This window comes from Mercenaria mercenaria, chromosome 12 (genome assembly GCF_021730395.1).
Source record: "Mercenaria mercenaria strain notata chromosome 12, MADL_Memer_1, whole genome shotgun sequence".
Taxonomy (NCBI): Eukaryota; Metazoa; Mollusca; class Bivalvia; order Venerida; family Veneridae; genus Mercenaria; species Mercenaria mercenaria.
The window spans coordinates 30,576,762-30,589,493 of record NC_069372.1 but is presented as its reverse complement, the minus strand read 5'-3'; the positions used below and the strand labels follow the sequence as shown (position 1 = coordinate 30,589,493).

General features: G+C 37.4%; 1 protein-coding gene and 1 long non-coding RNA gene across 2 annotated transcripts in view; one reads left to right on the top strand and one right to left on the bottom strand.

Moving 5' to 3' along the window:
• The window catches only part of LOC123533207 (TBCC domain-containing protein 1-like), a 320,801-nt gene that overhangs the window by 285,306 nt on the left and 22,763 nt on the right, over positions 1-12,732 (bottom strand). The window contains exon 4 of the mRNA XM_053520503.1: positions 984-1,046. Coding sequence (XP_053376478.1) covers positions 984-1,046 — 63 coding nt within the window. The remainder of the gene's footprint in view (positions 1-983; positions 1,047-12,732) is intronic.
• Positions 8,538-10,647, top strand: LOC123550867 (uncharacterized). The gene is made up of 3 exons (XR_008366439.1): positions 8,538-9,647; positions 9,948-10,095; positions 10,501-10,647. It is a non-coding gene; the product is annotated as an uncharacterized LOC123550867 (long non-coding RNA).

Below are 12,732 nucleotides of genomic sequence, written 5' to 3'. Positions count from 1 at the left end.
CGTACGTCTATCCATTCTTCACAATATCTTTCTCATCCAATTCAAATTAAACTTGGTACTTACATCAAGTGGACATGCACATATTGTCTAGAGCTTTGTGCCAGACTTTTTATTACATACTGTGAAATCATTTAATTTCGTGGGCATGAAATTTCGTGGTTTTGGTCAAAACGGCTATTTCGTGGGGATATGAATTCGTGGATTTCAACTTTTGAACATAAAATTAATGGGAATTTTACTTGTTCGTTGAGATTAAATTTCATGGATTGACTCAACCACGAAATCCACGAAAAATTAGTCCCCCACGAATATTAATGATTTCACAGTAAGGCTCGTAGCTAAATTCTTCATTAAAATAATAGCTGTTCAAAATAATTTTCTCTCCAATGTTTTGAGAAAACAGCTCGAAATACACGAAAATACGTATACATTTACACAGTGGAGTACATTTCCATTTACGCCGAAAAGGTCTATTAAACCTCTATTGGCCTTTAATATTGCTGGAACTGATTTTAATCTGATCAAAATCTGATCAAATTAAAATGCAAAACAGTAGTAATCTTGTAATAGTTAAATTCTTGTAGTAAATGTATATACAACTGCTTGAAAATCCATCAAAGATTTATCAAACTAGTATATTTTATATCAAAATCTTATCAAATTAAAATGCAAAACAGTATTAATCTTATAATAGTTAAATTCTTGTAGTAAATGTATATACTATTGCTTGAAAATCCAGCAAAGATTTATCAAACTAGTATATTTTATATCAGTATTTTTGATGACCAGAACACCTTGTGTAAAGTTTCAACCGTTACTGTAGCTAAAAATACCATAATGGACAACTGACTATGGACCCTTGAATATCCACAGATACTAACAGCTTACACTGTTATGTACAAGAGGTTAGCCTTGCTATTACTTTGAATGATACAAGAATCCATTAACACTTCTGAGCTTGATAAAATGAAAAAGGAACTTACAGCCAAGCCAATTCTTCAGAAAGATGGAGTTTATTACAGGCTATATGTCTCCACACTGAATAACTGAAATAGAGAGATGGAGTTAATCACAGGCTATATGTCTCCACACTGAATAACTGGAATAGAAAGATGGATATAATTGCAGGCTATATGTCTCTACATTCTATAACTGGAACAGAAAGATGGAGTTAAAGGTGTATGCCAGATTAAATTTTCATAAGGCAGAAATTGCATGACGCACCGATTACGACACCATTTCTGGTAAAGTTGCACGGTTTCGGATAATCAGACAACTGGCATGTTTATTTTTAATACTTGATCAAAACTAGCCCAAACAGGCAAATTCGATGAATTGGTATCCCCGCCAAAAGGGTTTGTGGTGAGGAATGGCAAAAAAATATATCTGGCAAAAAGGATGTTACTAAGAAGCAAATAATTTCATTAGTCAAAATCAATTTAACAGAAAATGAATGGTTTTTTTTTTAGTGTGTGTGTGGGGGGGGGGGGGAAACCAGGTGAGGGTACAAAACTTCACATGTTGATTATAAATATTGATGGAACATTAAAAATGATAAAAAAAAAAAAGGGGGGGGTGCGGGGATGTATGATCGGGGTGGTGGGCATGACTGGGTAGAGGAGTCAGGTGGGGAAATGGTACAACTTTGCGTGTTGATAAATATTCATGGAAGGTTTGAAAAAAAAAATTTAAAAAAGGAATGAAAAAAAAAAAATTTTTGGGGAGGTGGGGGTGGAACCAAGGCAAGGTGGTGACCAGGTGTGGGAACACAACTTCACATGTTTATAATAGACGTGGATTTTTCATTAAATCAAGGGCAATACAGACGTGGATTTTACATTAAATCAAGGGCAATAACTTTAAGGGAAATTGACCAATTACAAAAAAAAACAAGAGATCACAGAGTGATCTTGGCGCCCACCAATGTGCCATTTTTGAGAATTCCAAAATTTTAAGACTTATTGACTAGCTCAAGGTCAAATTTCATTTCCGTACAAAACACTGTGCATGTGGTCAAAATTCAAAACCTGTAGCTTGAGAAATGTGAAAGTAGGTCACTATATCAATTTCAAGGACAAAGTTCTTTGTACACAAAACTATGCATGTGCATCAAGTTTGAAGGCTGTAATTTGATAAATTTGAAAGTAGGTCACAAGGTCAATCTTAAGGTCAAAGTTTATTTTGGTACACAAAACTATGCAAGTGGTCCAAATTTGAAGGCTGTAGCTTTAGAAATGTGAAAGTAGGTCACTAGGTCAAAACCAAGGTCAAATTACACTTCAGAATACAAATCTATACATGTGGTCCAAATTTAAAGCCTGTATATTCAAAAATGTGAAAGTAGGTCACTAGGTCAATGTCAAGGTCAAAGTTTGCTTCGGTACACAATCCTATGCATGTACGTCTAAATTTGAAGCCCGTACCTACAGAAATGTGAAAGTAGGTCACTAGGTCAATCTTAAGGTCAAAGTTCATTTCGGTACACAAAACTATGCAAGAGGTCCAAATGTGATGGCTGTAGCTCGAGAAATGTGAAAGAAGGTAACTAGGTCAAAATCAAGGTCAAATTTTAGTTTGGAACACAGAACTATGCATGTGGTCCAAATTTGAGGCCTGTATCTTCAATAATGTGAAAGTAGGTCACTAGGTCAATGTAAAGGTCAAAGTTTGTTTCGGTACACAAAATTATGCATGTGGTCCAAATTTGAAGGCTGTAGCTTGAGAAATGTGAAAGTAGGTCACTAGGTCAAAATGAAGGTCAAATTTCATTTCGGAACACAAAACTATGCATGTGGTCCAAATTTGAAGGCTGTAGCTCGAGAAATGTGAAAGAAGGTCACTAGGTCAAAATCAAGGTCAAATTTTATTTCGGAACACAGAACTATGCATGTGGTCCAAATTTGAAGCCTGTACCTTCAAAAATGTGAAAGTAGGTCACTAGGTCAATATCAAGGTTAAAGTTTTTTTCAGTGCACAAAACTATGCATGTGGTCCAACTTTGAAGGCTGTAGCTACAGAAATGTGAAAGTAGGTCACTAGGTCAAAATCAAGGTCAACTCGTGTCAAGGTTCATCTTGCCACTCAAAACCATACAGGTGGTCCAAACTTGAATGTTGTAGGTTATTGACAAGAAGATTTTAAGAGCTTTTCCCTATATAAGTCTATATGAACAATGTGACCCCCAGGGCGGGGCCATAATTGACCCTAGGGGATGATTTGAACAAACTTGGTAGAGAACCACTAGATGATGCTACATTACAAATGCCAAAGCCCTAGGCTTTGTGGTTTGGACAAGAAGATTTTCAAAGTTTTTCCCTATATAAGTCTATGTAAACAATGTGACCCCCGGGGCGGGGCCATATTTGACCCTAGGGGAATAATTTGAACAATCTTAGTAGAAGACCACTAGATAATGTCGCATACAAAATATCAAAGCCCTAGGCCCTGTGTTTTTGAATAAGAGGTTTTTCAAAGTTTTTCCCTATATAAGTCTATATAAACCATGTGACCCCCGGGGCGGGGCCATATTAGACCCCAGGGAAATAATTTGAATCATTTTGGCAGAGGACCACTAGATGATGTTTCATACCAAATATCAAAGCTCTAGGCTCTGTGGTTTTGGACAAGAAGATTTTCAAGTTTTTCCCTATATAAATCTATGTAAATTATAGAAATAAACAAAGGGCCATAACTCACTAAAGAATTGTTGAACCAGTCTGATTTTCAGGGGGACACAACTAGGGTACCAATACATCATTCTGACAAAGTTTGGTCAAAATCCCCCTGGTAGTTTCTGAGGAGATGCGATAACGAGAAATTGTTAACGGAAGGACGGAAGGACTGAAGGACTGACGTCGGACCACGGACGCAGAGTGATTTGAATAGCCCACCATCTGATGATGGTGGGCTAAAAACTTGACGGGCATCATCGCAGTATGTTGGTTCATGTTTATTTCATGTTTCATGAAATTCTACCTGCTAGTTACTGAGAAATGGCTGCGAACGGACAGACGGACACCAGCGTCATAACATAATACGTCCCTTCGGGCGTATAAAAACAGAACAAAAATAGGTGAGAAGGTCATGGTAAAGATTCTTCATGATAAGAATGAAATCTGTAAAAAAATTATACAGGTGGTCAAAATCTCTTTGCTGTAGCTTCAAAAACAAGAAAGTAGGTCAGTAGGTCAGGGTTAATAATTTTTAAGATGAGTAATTAAATCTGTATCAAAAGTTCTACATGTGGTCCAAATTTCCATGCTGTATCTTCAAAAAGAAGAAAGTAGGTTAGAAGGTCACGATCAAGACTATTCAAGGTGAGTATTGAAATCTGTATCAAACATTATAAATGTGGTTTAGTTTAGTTTAGTTTAGTTTAAACATATTTTATTGCTTATAATACATGTATTTATATCATTACAGCAACATATGGATATTAACAGTCTATTGAATTATAGCAATAGGGTCGGGCCACAAGTTCTACCAACATTAGTAAACGGCCCTTCCCTTAAATACATGTGGTCCAAATCTTTTTGCTGTAGCTTCAAAAACAAGAAAGTAGGTCAGTAGGTCAGGGCTAAGAACATTAAAGTTGAGTATTGAAATCTTTATCAAAAGTTATTGATGTGGTCCAAATTTCTATGCTGTTAAGATCGGTGTGAAAAACTGTATATGTCATCCAAATTTCAAGGCTGTATCTTAAAAACAAACAAGAGCTGTCACTAATGGTGACAAATGCCCCCACAGCACCTTGACCTTTGACCTGGTGACCCCAAAGTCAATAGGGGTCGTGTAGTCAATAAGTACTATCAGCATGTGAAGTTTGAAGGTCCTGGGTGCAGTGGTTCATGAGTAAAGTGCCTTCATGCAAAAAAGATAACATTGGCCCCTGTGACCTTGACCTCTAACCTGGTGACCCCAATGTCAGTAGGGGTCATGTACTCAATAAGTACTATCAGCATGTGAAGTTTGAAGGTCATGGGTGCAGTGGTTCGCGAGTAAAGTGCCTTCAAGCAAAAAGTTAACATTGGCCCCTGTGACCATGACCTTTGACCCCAGTCAGTAGGGGTCATGTACTCAATAAGTACTATCAGCATGTGAAGTATGAAGGTCGTGGGTGCAGTGGTTCGCGAGTAAAGTGCCTTCATGCTAAAAGTAAACATTGGCCCCTGTGACCTTGACCTTTGACCTGGTGACCCCAAAGTCTGTAGGGATTGTGTACTTAAAGTTTGAAGGTCCTGGGTGCAGTGGTTCGCGAGTAAAGTGCCTTCATGCAAAAAGTTAACACTGGCCCCTGTGTCCTTGACCTTTGACTTGGTGACCCCAAAGTCAGTAGGGGTCATTTATTCAGTAAGTACTATCAGCACGTGAAGTTTGAAGGACCTGGGTGCAGTGGTCCGCGAGTAAATTGCCTTCATGCAAAAAGTTAATGTTGTGATGAACGAACTAACGAACGAACGAACTAATGAACAGACAGACAGTTGAAAACTAATATGCCTCCCTTCGGGGACATAAAAAGTAGGTCAGTAGGTCAAGGTCACAGTAAAGTTAATTACTTGGGGTCATCAGGTAATTATAATTAAACAGTCTAGGAAATATGATCTGATAATTTCTGAAGTATTTTTTCATATATAACTCGTATAACAAGTGACTTCCAGGGCGGGGCCTCTTTTCACCCAAGGGGCATAATTTGAACAATCTTGTTAGTGATCCACTTGGCAATGCTACATACCAAGTATAAAAGGTCTAGGCCTTGAACTTTCAGACAAGATTTTTTTTTTTCCTCTATAAGTCTAAATTAAACTTTGGATCCCCAAGGCAACACCTCTTTTCACCCTAGGGGCATAATTTGAACAATTTTGGTAGAGGACCACAAGGCAATGCTACAATTACCAAATATCAAAGGCCTAAGTCTTGTGGTTTCAAACTTTCTGACAAGAAGATTTTTAAAGTCTTTTCCTAAATAAGTCTATGTAAAACTTTGGATCCCTGGGGCGGGGCCTCTTTTCACCCCAGGGGGAACATTTTGAACAATCGTCATAGAGGACCATTAGATGATGTCACATGCCAAATATCAAGGCTCTACGCCTTGTGGTTTTGGACAAGAAGATTTTTAAAGATTTTCCTTTCGGTTGCCATGGCAACCAGAGTTCTGCATGGAATTCAATTCTTTGAACAATTTTGAAAGGGGGCCATCCAAGGATCATTGCTGTGAAGTTTGGTGTAATTCTGCCCAGTGGTTTTCAAGAAGTAGATTTTTTTTAGAAAATGTTTACGGACAACACACAACGGACATTGAGCGGTCACAAAAGCTCACCATGAGCCTTTGGGTAAGGTGTGAGGAGGGAGTAGGTGGGAGTGTGGGGAATCAGGGTGTGTGTATGTGCGGTGGTGGCGAGGGGGGTACTGTTTAAACGTTTTGCTCTGGACATAAACTATGATGGGCAGATGAGACCTTGCTGTGACCTTGACGTCTGACCTACCACCCAAGTTCATGCTCCCTGCATATAATCTCATCACTACCTACCTACATCCCAAGTTTGAAGTCAATTCCTTGAATGGTTGATAAGTTATGCTCCGGACACGAAATATGATGGACAGATTTCACCTGTGAGCTCAATTTGTGACCTTGACATTTCACTTACAGACCTGGTTTTTATGCTCTGCACATCATCTTATCACCATCTACCTACAAGCCAACTTTGCAGTCAATACCTTGCATGGTTATTTAGTTATTCGCATTACACAAAACAATGATGGACAGGAAACAAGCGTGCCAGAATGTCACAATAATCGCCCATCGTGTAAATGTTACAGTAAAACATATTCTGTATAAGTTTGGTAGACGGTAAGCCCAAACAATGAAATATCCAATTTTAACAACCAGGTTAAAAAGTTTCAAGAATAAGCTATTTATAGTAGTAACAAAGGGAAGTAAGTCCAGAAGAAATCTACATTTTGTTTTTCTAAGTCCACAAAAAAAACTCCTTACCAGGTAGAGATACCTTACAATACACCTAAAATTTGAAAGCTGCATCTATGTTGTACCACAGAAAAGTGGTCTTGGTTTTTCCCAACAGGTCAATTATTAACAAGAAGCGCTCATCTGTGCATAAGGCTTTAAGTGTGTTTGTATAACGTAACGGTATAAGTATCGATAGGTTTCTTCTATGTTAGCCGTCACACACATTCTTTAACCTAGGGCAATAGTTAGACAGTACAACTCTGATATCATACGCCAAAAATCAAAACTCTAGCTACTATTGATTCAGAGAAGAAGATTTTCAAAATTTCTTATATAAAAGCCTATAGTAAGTACATGTTACATACAGGGGCGTAGCCATTTTGACCTTAGGGCAATAATTTGGTCAAATATAGTAGAGAGTTAAACACTTATATCACATGCCAAATATCAAAGCTCAAGAGAAAAAGATTTTTTAAGTGTGACAGCTGAAAACGTATTTTTAACCAAAAAGATTCATATGTTCAATGAACCGGAAGCATTTGAACAACTTTGAAAGAGGGGCATCCAGAGATCGTTTGTGTAGTTTCATCAAAATCCATTTTTCAGTAGTTTTGGAGATGTTGTTTAAAGAAATTGTTGATGAAAAGTGACCACGCCCTTTGGCAGCCACGTTTTTTGACGAATCAGAATAATTTGAAGAATCTTGGTAGAGGGTCACAAAAGGACCCTTTGTGTAAAATTATTTTAAAATTGGGCCAGCAGTTTCACACAAGAAGATTTTTAAAGTTTCCACTATATACATATAGTGAAAAGTGTCCACGCCCTCTGATGGCCATATTTTTTGACGAATCAAAATAAATTGAACAATCTTGGTAGAGGGTCACACAAGGACCATTTGTGTGAAATTATTTTAAAATTTGGCCAGCAGTTTCACACAAGAAGATTTTTTAAATTTCCACAATATACATATCGGGAAAAGTGACCACGCCCCCTTGTGGCCATGCTTTTCGACGAAACAGTACAATTTGAACAATCTTGGTAGAGGGTGACCATTTGTGTGAAATTATTTCGAAATCGGACCATTGGTTTAGGAGGAGATGTTGTTTGAAGATTTTTCTATTTTTAGCTCTGGCGCTATGTGCAACCAAGCAGAACCTTTTGAACAATTTTGGAAGGGGGCCACTCAAGCAACATCCAGGCCAAGTTTTATCAAAATTCATTCTGTGGTTTTGGAAGAGATGTTGTTTAAACACAACTGTTGACGACGGATGACTTGACAGACGGGACGAACGACGAACACAGCGTGATCACAATACTTCACCATGAGCACTTTGTGCTTAGGTGAGCTAAGAAGTTACAATATAAGTTATCTATAGTAATAACAATTAAGGGAAGTTATCTTAAAAACAAGAGGGTCATGATGACCCTGGATCGCTCACGTGAGTAATATGAGCTACATGTTTCAAATGTCAAACTGATGATTTTAAGGAATTTTTTGGAAGATTTTCCGATGTTACGTCCAATCAAGTAACCCCTGGGGCGGGGCCAAATTTATCCCGGGGGTCATGCCCGGCTGTAGAATGTCCATGGCCAGATATTTTTATCCATGGTTAAAACATGGATATCCATGGCCAGAGCATGGATATCCAGGTGAATTAGGAGTTTTTCCATGGAAAAGCTGAATCCATGGACAGTTGTCCAGGGATGAAGGCAGGGATATCATGGACATTGTCCATGGAAAGTGAATAGCAGCATGGACATGGTCCATGGTCAGCTTTTCTGTTCACACTTAGAAATTCTCTGATGAATAAGGCAGAAAAAGTTCTAAGTCGAAAAAATGGGATTTTTTTTTAAAAATTATTAATTCATTACTGTCCTTAGTTTTATGGTCATATAGGTATTCAAATTAATTGAAATGAAACAAGGAATGTAACTAAATAAAATGTTTTCATTTTGCATATTAAAAAAATATGTAAATTAGAATTATATCATTTTATTAATTCATCTTGACAGTTGATGTAACAAGATATCATACATCATTGAAAATATATCCCACTATATAAGCTATTTATTTCTTTCAGTTAGTTAATGAACATCTCAAACAATGGCACCAAAAAAAAATACAGTAGTTCATAAGGATTAAATGTCATATAGTCAAAGAAATTGTTATGAAATTATGCTCATATATGTAAACTCATCATATTATAAACTGAATTAGTCTATGCCTTTGATAATCCAGGCAGTGATTAATTATCTAGCTTTTACAGCCAGTAATACACTGCTGTTCAATGTGTACTGTACATTGTATATATGAACACACAGAGATAGCTGATAACATCTGGAGATTCTGACCAAGATAAAGACCAATGGAAATGCAGGCTTCTGAAGCCGTTTTACACATGTAGTCCCAAGAAATAATCCCAATACTTTTTTATTTTTTTCTGTGATCTTTGCAAATTCTGTGAGCAAATAAATGGAAAAATTCTCATGAACTGTATATATATTTTAAGAACATTCCAGATATTCCCTTCAGTAACTATACTGTACCAAGGAATATTGCTCATGAATACAAAAATTTGAATGTAAACAGGAAGTGCTTTGTTCTAGATGTTGGAGGCAAAATGGAATGGAGCTAAATAATTTTGTACCTTGAAATTCTAAAATGCTTTTAGAGAGATATCAGGTAAGAACATTAAACTTCTGAACTAAAATATAATTTAAATCTATATATCATAGAACTAAAATAAATAGACTGAAGCAGGAACTTTATTCATCTCAGCGGCTTAAACTTTCACCTGGTTACAGCTAAATACAGGTATTTTTTAAGGTATATGTGAATGATACATAATTATGCTTCTGTAGCAACAGTTTATTTAATGCATATAGTTCTTGCAGTTTTCTATTATTCATTTCTTGTAATTAGTTCTACAATCACTTTGGCTTACAAGAAGTCTAAACATTATCTTATAATTTTACTTTGCAGATGCAAGAGTGTACATATTTAGTTACTAGAAGCATTGTCTTCAACATGTATGAATGAAATGATGTAATCAGAGATATTTGATGGCTTTAGTGACTATGCTACTGGATGAAATGAGATCACAGACAGAGACCCCATCAAACACTAAACTGTAAGTAAATATTTGCAAACACTTACACTAGTATATTTATTTCTATAAAAGGTTGATGATGTATTAATTTATCTTGTTGGGGATAAGGTTTCACTGACAGGCTGATAATTCCATCAACATTTTATGACATTAATTTTTTGTCAGTACGGAATTCTAAAATTAATTTTTAAGCTTGTCTGTCATCATTATTAATAAGCATTTCCTGAGATGAGGGATAGTACCCACAAATTGTGCTCTTATTTTCATTTCAGTGTCCAATTATAAAGTAATTGGTTTTGATTCAACATTTAAATGGTAACTGCAAATTAATTCTGGATTTAGAGTTTTCATTTCACATAGGTAATATTGTATTGTCTAAACATTTTAATTGCAATTATTAATATGAATTGTTTATATCAATTTCAGAAATGGCTGGAATGACGTTCCTGACCCTGGTGATGGTTTTAGCAAAGCTATAAGAGACATTCTAGTGCCACCTATATTGAGCCAACATAACTCCAAAAATGATTTTGTTGTATTCATAACTTTCTATTAAATCATTTTTATATTTAATATATCTTTTAGTTTAATTTTTTAGTTAAAGCTAAGTGAATATTTATCATTCTTAACCAGACATCCACTTGTCTGATATGTAGATTTGAACAAATGCCCTGTTACGGTAGGAAGTTCAAGCCACAATTGCCAGGTTAGGCTAAGAAGTGCTGCATGATGACAGGTCCTTGGATGGCATGGACCCAGTCCACGGATGGCATGGACACCATCCATGGATGGCTTAGACACTGGACAATGTCCATGGATGGCATGGCCACTGTCCATGGATATGCCCTGGACACTGGCCATGGATGCCATGGACATTGTCCATGGCCACTGTCCCTGGACAGGCATGGATTTTTATCCAGGGATACACAGTTTTTGTCCATGGATATGTGTTCCAATACTCCATGGACAACAGACCATGCTGAAATCCATGGAATCCATGGACATACTACAGCCGGGTGATTTGAAAAAAGTTTGTAGTAGTCTACTAGGCAATGTTACATATCAAATATCCAAGATCTAGGCCTTCTGGGGTTTTTTTTTTTTAGCAAATTTATGAAGATTTCCCTATGTACAATCAAGTAACCCCTGGGGCTGGGACAATTTGACCCTGGGTGGGGGGTCAAGATTTGAACAAATTTTGTAGAGGTCCACTAGGCAATGCTACATGTCAAATATATACTAGGCAACTCTACATGTGAAATATCTAAGCTCTAGGCTTTCTGGTTTATTTTTAGAATTTTTTTGAAGATTTTCCTATGTAAAATCAAATGACCCCTGGGGCGGGGTCAATTTTGACCCTGGGGTCATGATTTGAACAACTTTAGTACAGGTCCACTAGGCAATGCTACATGTCAAATATCTAAGCTCTAGGGCTTCTGGTTTTTGAGAAGAAGATTTTTTTAAAGATTTTCCTATGTAAAATCAAGTGACCCCTGGGGCGGGGTCAATTTTGACCCCGGGGTCATGATTTGAACAAACTTGGTAGAGGTCCACTAGGCAATGCTTCACACCAAATATCTAAGCTCTAGGACTTCTGGTTTTTGAGCAGATTTTTAAAGTTTTTCCTTTCGGTTGCCATGGCAACCAGAGTTCATATCTTTGAACAATTTTTGTACAGCTTCAACCAAGGAATATTCCTGTGAAGTTTGGATTAACTGACCTAGCAGTTTATGAGGAGATGTCGTTTAAAGTAAAAGTTTACGGACGACGGACCAGAATAGCTCACCCTAAGCCTTTGGCTCTGGTGAGCTAAAAAAGTCCAGACAAAAATCCTTACCAGGTAACGATAAGTCAAAATACACCTAAAAATTGGATGTAACATGATTTTCCCTATGGCCAGTAAAAACAAGAGCACCGCCAAGCAGGGCAATATACGCCCGAAGGCTTACGTCATAGGATGGGAGCAAAATTTTAAGAACTTGACTGTTGTAGCACCAAAGGACTGGAACAACAAAAGGAAAACTTCAAAAAACAAATCTAAGTCCACAAAAACAAGAGCTGTCTCCATAGGATGACACATGCCCCCGATGGCACTTTGAATGAATAGTTATGGCCGATGTTAGAGTTTAGGACCTTTGACCTACGGACCTGGGTCTTGCGCGCGACACGTCGCCTTACTGTGGTACACATTCATGCCCAATAATTTTAAAATCCATGCATGAATGACAAAGATATGGACCAGACACGCCCATCAATGCACTATCATGAAATATGACCTTTAACCTCTAAGTGTGACCTTGACCTTTGAGCTACGGACCTGGGTCTTGCGCGCGACACGTCGTCTTACTGGAGTACACATTCATGCCAAGTTATTTGAAAATCCATCCATGGATGACAAAGATATGGACCGGACACGAATGCATTACCATGAAAAATGACCTTTAACGTCTAAGTGTGACCTTGACCTTTGAGCTACGGACCTGGGTCTTGCGCGTGACACGTCGTCTTACTGTGGTACACATTCATGCCAAGTTATTTGAAAATCTATCCATCGATGACAAAGATATGGACCGGTCAAGAAAATTGCGGACAGACCAACAGACGGTTCAAAAATTATATGCCTCCCTTCGGGGGCATAAAAATATTCAAAGTCTACAA